Source organism: Aulonocara sp. 'chitande type north' Nkhata Bay, linkage group LG5 (genome assembly GCF_057382095.1).
Source record: "Aulonocara sp. 'chitande type north' Nkhata Bay isolate Kocher_YH1m ecotype deep benthic linkage group LG5, A_spYH_male_GT1.1, whole genome shotgun sequence".
NCBI lineage: Eukaryota > Metazoa > Chordata > Actinopteri > Cichliformes > Cichlidae > Aulonocara > Aulonocara sp. 'chitande type north' Nkhata Bay.
In genome coordinates this window covers 46949426-46958852 of record NC_141348.1, presented here as the reverse complement: position 1 = coordinate 46958852, position 9427 = coordinate 46949426, and the positions used below count along the sequence as shown (strand labels likewise).

Below are 9427 nucleotides of genomic sequence, written 5' to 3'. Positions count from 1 at the left end.
GATTGGTCTCCACCCTCCCTACACTCTCTTCTTCACTCTGGATGGTTGACACCAGGTATTTAAATTCTTGTATCTTCTCTATTAAATCTGTCTCCTTAGTGAGCATAACATTTATTACAATTTCTTTAAAAAAAAAAAATCTAGATCTTTCCGAGCAATGTCAAACACACCATAGACTTTTTATGTAACTTCATTTATTAATACAATTTATTTATTTAACTTTAAAATGAACGATATTAACAAGCAACAGGTTTTTTCTGCAGCCATGCACAGTAGTGATCATAAAATTAAAAAAAATATATACCTTTAATTAACTATATTTTCTATATCCCTTTTAACTTAATTACATTAAGAAAATCATCTGCACAGTGCTGCAGTCTCTTTTTCAGTTATCTACATGTTTGTCATTGTAATATTAGAGAATAGTAACAGTAGATAAATTGCAACATTTCACCTAAAAACCACAAACCAAAGTAAAATTCAACATGAGGTGGAATCCCAGTGCCGATTAAAGTTGTGACAGTAACACACACAAAAAAAAAGAGCTGCTGTATGCATTTCTAGTGTCATACATTTATACTGAACATGTGAGATTTGCTGCGACTCAGCAAAAATCTGCAAAAGGCTATAAGAACTGCTTTAATGCATTGACAGTTAACTGTTAGTAGTTAATAGTTGCGCTGTGCTGTTGTTACACAGCTTTTTTTGTGAAAGCCATGCTTCAAACCAGTCGCCTCAGTCTGAGTCGCTGCTGCTGCTGCTGCTGGAGGACTGTGAAGACAGAAACAGGAAATTATACATCTGTTAATCGTTTTAAAACAGTTAAAATATAGATTTTAAATCATAAAAAAATGCCTGATCTGCTTAAGCAATCTTCAACAGTGAACAAAGAAACACACGGTTTTAAAAGTCACCACCAACTGTTTGCTCTTTTCACTCAAAACTTAAAAATTAAACCATAAACTCTGACATTCTAAATTTAAACCCAGTCTCACCTTGCCATGTTTGTAGTGCTTATGTTTGTGTGCCTTTTTCATCTTCTTGTGCATCTTTTTGTTTGCTTTGTGCCCAACTAGCCCCATTCCCATTCCTGCAACTCCCCCGGCTAAGGCTCCAGACATGGGATTTAGCCCTCCATGATAAGGATGACAACCTTTGTGTTTGCCGCCTTTTGGGGAGTGTGGATATGGACCTGGGTGAACACCTGCAGGAGGAACAACTGGATATCCACCTGGAGCCATAGGATAAGGGTGAAGTCCAGGAGCTCCATAAGGCATTGCCCCTGGTGCACCGTATGGTCCCATGGCTGGATTCATAGGAGCTGGGAACTGGCCAGCAGAATATGGAGGTGGAGGCTGGGGGAATGCTCCTGGAGGAGGGGCAGCAGGATAAGCAGGATTGTAGCCAGGAGGAAAGGCAGGATTTGGTGGGCCGACTGGAGGAGGAGGACCTGATACAAGTAAAAGCACACATCCATCTTACACACTGTATGCTTCAAACTCCTAAGCTATTAAGCAATTATAGACACACATAAAACATCATAATTAAATGGTAATCATGTTTGATGTCCTACCTTGATTTGGCCACATGGTTTATATATATATATATATACACACACTGACCTAACAGAAAAATCCTAGAGGAAAGACAAAGGAAATGCAGTTTAAAAATATTGGATTAAATTAAAATAACACTTAAATATATCACTCGGTATATCTTGATTGAATTCGTGATTCTACCCAAATTAAACAAACAGCAGTTAACATTTAACAGCTTCTTCATTTTTCCAGATCAAAACCAGATATTCACTTTACAAAGACAGAACAAAAGGGGAAAGCAGTCGGTGTTTACCCTCAACAACAATGAGAAATATCTGGTGGGTTTTTTTTTTTGGTTGGTTGTTGACAAAGAGACATCAGAGCCAGAGGCAGTTACTCACCTGATCACCTCTAGCTGTCACGGTTTCTCATTTCACAATTTGTGTTTGGTGTACACACGGATGCACAAAGTAAGCCATTTAATGCGAACACCTAAATAAAACTAAACCAAAGTAAACCCCTTCAATTGATCCTCCCTTTATGAAGGTCTTAATATCTGTCGTCTGTTTGTTTTTAAGTGTTTACCGTGGAAACTGTTACATTTTGTAGCACTTGTCAGTATAAAACAAGGCTCATCGCTGCTATAAACCTCAATACAACACACAACAAAGGCTTAAATGCCACATGTATACTCTTACAGAAGATGATCTGACAAAACATGAAGTCATAATTGCTCAACAGCTTGTAAATCCGCAACACTTTCTCCATGTTTCTCCACACAGCAAGTTCAGCACACTCAGTCAGTCGTTATTGTGAGTTTTAGCTGTTTGTCCCACACGTGTCACTTATAATAACTGCATCAAAATCTAAAGATTTCACAGGTTTTACCTTTGGAACTTACCTCGATTGCAGTGAAGTTTCAGGAATTCCGAAAGAGCAGTTTCGTGTTTGTCTTCCGCATCCAGCTCCCGGAAGGCTAAAGAAGCACATCAGGAAGCCACGCCCTTTGGGAGGGACCCTGCGCATTTTGTTTACGCAATGGCAATGGCCCATCACACATGGGAACGTGGCTAAAACAGAAAACAATCTGAGTGATCTTTTTGTAATGGGTGGAGTCAGGAGTTAAGGTGTGTGTCGTGACACACACACGCCTGACTTGACAGTTATTTTCACCTGTGACTCATGCCAACACATAAAACCCATGACATCATGGATCAGCACTTGGAAATTGTTCAACAATACACAGATTTCAAAAGGGTTCATACAATCTGTTTACAGCAGACACGATGGCCGCACTGAATTACATAGTTTAGTTTTAATGTCCAAGAACTGAGTTTTTTATGCTTGTTGTCTCCAATGACATCAACACAGACTCTGTGCAATTCATAAAAGTTTCACAATTAGCTAAAGCACATTGTAAGAAATAAACTATAAAACTGACGCTACATTAAATTAATCCATAAATAATGTGATTAGTTATTTGCTATAATCAGTGTAATATTTCAAATTATGATACTTCAAAAGGCCTTTTGCGCATTGGTATGACCTGGGTTGTGTCACTGGAATACCTGAGTAAATATTCAAACATATTACATACATCCAGTTTTTTCAGTACGTGGAGGATCTCTTGACGATGAGTACAGGTTCATAATTTAAAGCCACCTGCAGATGGAGAGATTTGAGCATAACTGTAAATGTAAAATGGTACCTTTTTTTTAAAGTTATGCTGTACATAAATAAAGCTATCACAGAGGTGGCCACAGAGTCAGCTGATCATTCATTACTCAATCCAAGTGAGATGAGCTTCAGGGCATGATGGCTGGATATTGTCCTTCAGGATTAAGGAAGATAAACATCCTTCCACACCTTTCATGGCCTCCATGGAGGTCTTACTGGTGTTTCACTGCTAATCAGCCACAAAATGCAGTTTGGAGAATGTAGGAAAAGAAAAATATCTAGTCTAACTGCATTATTCACCACATGAACGTGAAATCAAAATAATTTTAGCTACCATTTTGTTATCACAAACAGCAGCAAGCGGGATGAAGCTCTTCGTTTCTGGGGTCGGTTTCCTCAAACTGTAGTTTTCCTGGCTCAAACGTCATGTTTTTGTTAACATACAATAAAGAAAAAAGCTTAATTTTAGAGAAAAAAAAGGTCATATAATAACGTCAGCAAATTCGTGCTAATTTAACCCTCAAAATCACAATAATCTATTTTATTTTCGGGCAGCTTTGAAATCAGCGGGCAATTAAAACGAGTAATTGAAGGTGTGTTTGCAGGTGTGCGGGAGCCTAGCTAAAACTCACAGGCTAGCAGGGTGCTATCCACAGTCCAGGTTAGGCACACACACACAAGAGGCGGCAGAGAGGCCAATAAAGTAGCATTTGGTTACCTGTTTGTTCAGATAAACGTGTCCTACACCGGTTTTGAGGCTAATTTTGGTGATTTTTCTGTCTTTGGGGCACGGTTTTAAGGATGAATTCGCTAACAGCGGAGCTTGCTGATGTTTTTTTGGAGGGCTCTGAAAATGATGTGACATTTCACGGCTTTTCCGACACTGAACTCAAAGATGAGGTAGGATTTTGTTTGGTTTTAGACCTTTAAACCTTCATATATACTGGGGTGACCAGAAAGCCAAGTACTAACTTGGAGTGGTTGTTTATGTGGGACACATTAGGCTGAGAGGTGGCTTAAATTGTTTATATACTACATTTAAAAAGAAAAAAGCACCAACTCTACAAGCTAATGTGTTTTATTTGAAGACGATTTTTACCACTTCTTCTGAGCATCAATTGATACTAACCTCCTTTTTATGATTTAATAAATCTGTATTCTCTTTTTCTTTTGTAATGATTCTTAAAGATGTAATCATGTGTGGGTTTTCTCTGGCAATAATTAGAATCGGCATGTATTTTGGTTGTTTCACGATAAAGTGTTACCAAATCCAGTAATTTTACTCTGCATTCATTCAGACAGACTACTTCTGTAAAGGGATTTGGCAAAAAGATCTGTTATTCTGTGTTGATATTCAGCAGAATTGCAGTTTTGGAGATGAAGCTCAGCCTGACATTTTCCCCAAGGAGGAGGAAACTACATCTAAAGCATCTGCTACTTCTACAGTTAAGCCCTTCAGGCTGAGGGTGGCTCTGCGCTCAGCTCCCTCTACCCAGCAGTCTACCGACGATGAGGATTCAGAGGCGGAGGAGAGGACGACACACAAGAAAGGAGTGAAAAGGACAGGACAGCGCAATAGGACAAAGGAGGAGAGACACGTGAAATTCGAGGATGGCGAGGCAGCAGCAGCTCGGCCTGCTTCGACTGAGGACCATGGTTCTGATTCAGCAGATGATGCGTCTGACACTTTCCTGGCCAGGAGAGAGCAGAACATTAAAGCCAACAAAGCCATGGTAAATCAGACACGGCACCACATACCGAGTTTAAAATGTGACAAACTGATGTGAAAACAAACAAATTTGGTCTCATAGTACAATAATACTTTCAAGTGCTGACCTTCTACAGTGACTCCTGTTGCTCATCTTTAACAGTTGGCTCAGCTGATGGCAGACCTACAGAAAATGCCAGGAGGTGCAGGGCTGCTGAAGAAACAAGCAGGAAAACAGAAGGCAAAAGACAGAAGCTCTGTGAGTGTCGTGGAAAATGTAGGAATTTTCAGCAGATCTCTGAATTTTTGAATTTCCTTATGGATCGTATCACTCCTGCAGCATCCGCCGCGATCTGCTGCGACTGGAGGAGAGTCCAGGAGAAACCCAGAGCGGGCATCTCGCAGGCTGACAAGGTCCATGTCGGGAACGGAGGATCCTTTGGCCGCTGAGGAGGCAGAAGTGGAGCTCAGCTTGGAGGAGGAGCTGCTGGAGGTCAGTTCTGTCACTTATCAGCAGCCAGTTAAAGTCTACAAGGCCTTTGGAGCATTTGTTTAATATAGTGCAGTAATGTACATATTTACATGTGATTTATTTATTGGTTTAGCTTTGAAATAGATGGCAGTCAAGAAAATCTAATAAACATTAGTGTTCTGAACCGTGCGTATGCTTTCCTCAACCAACACTATACAAACATTTAGTGAACCAGAGTGATAAGGAGTGTGGCAGTGAGTGAAAGCCATCATTTTATTCTGCTCTATTCTCTAATCTGTTTCTTGTCAGTATCCATTTAAAACTTGAAGCTAAGTGGATTATTCTTCTCATCATCTGTTTCAGGTACGCCAAGCTCCACGGCGTCGTGGCGTCGCACGAGGTAATCGAAGCAAACCTCACGTTATTCGTCCGGTAGAAGAAATCACAGAAGATGATCTCGAGTTGGTCGCAGACAACATGACCGAGAAAGTCTACAACAGTGTCACAGTGAGTTCACTGCTGCTGTTATTCAAACCCCGTTAGCACTCAGTGTTTCCAGGCGATCAGGATACATGGTTGGATGAGGACTTCTGAGATAAACACTCTTTTTGGGGGTTTTTTTTTTTAAATTCTGTACACATTGCCTTCACATAGTAATAAACCTATTCTTTAGGCTTTCGTGGCAAGCCTGTCTGTGTCCTACGGTCAAGAGAACATCTGACAGTTATATTTAAACTCCTTTTTATGAGTGTACATTTGTGACCTCCACCTTCTGCTTGGTGCTCTTAAGTGGGATTCATGATGGTGCGCTTGCCTTTATCTTTGGCTATGTAAAGTGAAGTATTTTCTATATGCAGCCTGTGTTTTTGTACATAGCCTGAAAGAGATGACGCTTTCTGTAGGTCAAGTGTTGACTGAAAAGGTAAAGGAGCGACAGAGCGACAAAACCATGCCATTCCCTTTAAACTGAATTTAGGCTTCTGCTCTGTAGAGGCTACAACGAAGCCTGCACAAGCAGCCAACACTGTTCCCATGTTTATGCCTGTGCAGCTGTGTTTCCATGACGTGTAGTTACATTTGTAGAGAGGTGCACAGCAGGTGATGGCGCAGGTTACACAGAAGGGTTTGAGGTTACGGTTCACCTAAGGTGTTGATTTACCAGAGGCAGATAAATCGACTTTAGCCTGGTGGCTAGGTAACCTAGCTTGGTATGCTTTTTTTTTTTCATTTTCTTTTTTTCCTTCTTCTCCACCTAATAATGATAACACTGCAGACTGCATAAACACCCAAGAACTGAGGGTTGTTCTATGAAGCAAGATTAACGGCTTAGTCAGCTATCTCAAGCTTAGAGTTTTATGTACCATGAAAGTGTACTTGGTTAAATCACCAGGGTTGGGAGCAGATTATTTATGTTCATTAAAGAATCTTAATCACTATTGTATCACATCAGATAATGTGTCTGGAATAAGCAACACTCGTAGGGATCGTTTTGTGAAGAAGAGTCATGTGACCTGTGAAATGAACCTTTTATCTGAGTGTGCACAGAACCTGAAGCGGAGAGACAACCGATAAAGATAAACCACCGTCCTGAGCTCAGACTGGTGTTTTTAGGGTTTTTTCGAGCCAGAAACCTGGCTGTGCTGAATGGTGTTCATAATAAATCCGTATGATCAGAAAGCAAGTCTAGCTCCACATGTAGATTAGCAGTTTAATCAAAAATGCATTTACACAATCTAAAATTTGGAGAATGTTGAGGCTGGTTAGGGAATGTTGTAAAGCTACCTTTTATCATTAGTTTTATGTATTTTATATATTTTCAGGGTTCCACGTGTCATCAGTGCCGTCAGAAAACTGTTGACACAAAGACGTGCTGTCGCAGTGAGAACTGCCGTGGGATTCAGGGTCAGTTCTGCGGGCCGTGTCTGAGGAACCGATATGGAGAGGATGTCAAAAAAGCGCTGCTTGATCCGGTCAGACTGATGATACCCCAACACTGAACTGTGCAAAAGCAAAAAAAAAACTGTTCATCTTACACACACACACACTTAATTATTAAAGTTTTGTATAGAGATATTAGGACACGGGTCATGTATAAAATTATAACAAAAATGAAACCTGTAGAAACATTGACCTCCCATCATACCCGTAGATTCGGGTTTTAAAACCTTCATTTTCTCTCCAGGACTGGAAATGCCCTCCCTGTCGAGGCATTTGCAACTGCAGCTTCTGTCGTCAGCGTGAGGGCCGCTGCCCAACCGGCATCCTCTTCCCCCTGGCTCAATATCACGGCTTCTCTGACGTCCACTCCTACCTCACCAGGTGACTTTGCAAGACTGTATTTTATATATAAATGGTGTTCCTTTTTTACCCAGATGGTTTGGAAAGTAGTGCCACATTGAGTCATTCAGTCAAGGGATTTTATGATGGCCTTAATAAGTCCTATCAAAGCCTTTTCCCCCTATTGCTAGTACAACTTAATGAGTAACCTAAAACCTCTCTTTACAGCCTCCGCAACAAACTCAAGACTGAGGTGGATGATGTAGAGATGTAATTTTAACACTAGAGGGAGCCAGTGTTCAAAGGTTTTATTGTGCAATGTTTTACTTTCTCTGAAAATAAAGATTGGCATTTTAACGTTTTTGACATTACATTCTTCAACTTATTTGGACAAAAAAGGGAAAATAATTTGCCTCAAGCTGGACCTTAGAGTGCTTAAAGCATGTGCAGACCAACTAGCAGAGGTTTTCACCATCTTCAACCTCTCACTACTACAGTCTGTAGTACCATCGTGCTTTAAGTCAGCCATCGTTCCAGTACCCAAGAAGAACAGGATGAGCTGCTTAAATGACTATCTATAATATATCCCTGCCCACAATTGCCAAATGGTTTGAGAAACTTAGCATGTCACACATTAAGGCTGTTATTCCTGCAGACCTCGACCCATAATACGAGGCAAACAGGTCAACAGAGGATGCCATAATAACAGCTCTTCACACAACCCCTCACATCTGGACAGTAGTAACACTTATGTGGGAATGCTGTTTGTGGACTTCAGCTCCACCTTCAGTACAGTTCAACCCTGCAAACTGGTTAAAAAAAGCTAAGCAACTTAGGACTCAGTGACTCACTGTGCACCTGGATATTGGACTTCCTGAGCAACAGACCCCAGAACACAGAGAGCACACCACCTCCATCTGCATTCTGAATGTAGGCGTTCCACAGGGCCGTGTCCTCAGTCCCCTCTTATACTCTTAACCATGACTGTTCTTCAATTCACACCAATAACACCATTATAAAATTTTCTGATGACATGACCATTATAGGACTGATCAAGTACAATGATGATTCAGCCTACAGAGATGACGACAACCTACATGTGATCACAGCCAAGACTAAGGAGATGGTAATCGACTTCAGGAGGACAAAGCGATCTGACCACTCCACCCTCTACATTGATGGAGAGGAGGTAGAAAGCTTTAAGTTCCTCGGGGTCCAAATCTCGGCCGACCTTACCTGGTCCACAAACGTTTCCCACCAGGTAGGAAAACCACAACAAAGGCTATATGTTCTTAGGAAGTTGTATCAGGCCCAATTACCACAAAAACCGCTAATCAACTTCTACCGCTCCACCATTGAGAGCCTTCTGACCTACTGCTGTACACTCTGGTTTAACTGCTGTACTGTGGAGGACAAGCGAAAACTGCAGCGGGTGGTGAGAGTGGTAGAGCAGGCAATTGGCACTTCACTAACTCCACTCAGAGACATTTATACTGGCAGACCTCAGCAGAGAGCCAGCATCATCATCAAGGACCCCTCACAGCCTGGATACTGACCACCTCTTGTTTTGTTCTTTTATTCTATATTCTCTCTTATTCTTATCTACATATTTACATAAAAATGCTTTGTGATGACAGATATCGAAGCATGATGGCGCAAGTGTGCTGGGGTTACTCTCAGTGCTCGATAACTCTGTATCCTTACACTGCACTGATTAGTGTTTTTGGCTCTGATGTCATGTGCACGTGCTGTGGA

General features: G+C 41.1%; 2 protein-coding genes across 3 annotated transcripts; one reads left to right on the top strand and one right to left on the bottom strand.

Annotated features, from left to right (window-relative positions):
• Window positions 1–181: 181 nt before the first annotated feature.
• Window positions 182–2585, bottom strand: LOC147331523 (uncharacterized). The gene is made up of 4 exons (XM_086293928.1): window positions 2440–2585; window positions 1574–1636; window positions 996–1450; window positions 182–771 (listed from the first exon to the last, which is right to left on the bottom strand). Exons 2-4 carry the CDS (start codon window positions 1587–1589, stop codon window positions 736–738), a joined length of 507 nt encoding a protein of 168 aa, XP_086150054.1. The 5' UTR covers window positions 1590–1636; window positions 2440–2585; the 3' UTR covers window positions 182–735.
• A 999-nt stretch (window positions 2586–3584) lies between these two features.
• On the top strand, window positions 3585–8017 carry LOC147331522 (cell division cycle-associated protein 7-like). Of its 2 annotated transcripts, none has more exons than XM_086293927.1 (8): window positions 3585–4115; window positions 4577–4948; window positions 5087–5182; window positions 5264–5416; window positions 5759–5902; window positions 7216–7365; window positions 7578–7714; window positions 7901–8017. In XM_086293927.1, the coding sequence occupies exons 1-8, from the start codon at window positions 4017–4019 to the stop codon at window positions 7944–7946; spliced, it is 1197 nt and encodes a 398-aa protein (XP_086150053.1). In that variant the 5' UTR covers window positions 3585–4016; the 3' UTR covers window positions 7947–8017. The 2 variants fall into 2 exon arrangements, with proteins under 2 accessions (XP_086150053.1, XP_086150051.1); XM_086293925.1 differs by having other exon boundaries at window positions 4574–4948.
• Window positions 8018–9427: the final 1410 nt, after the last annotated feature.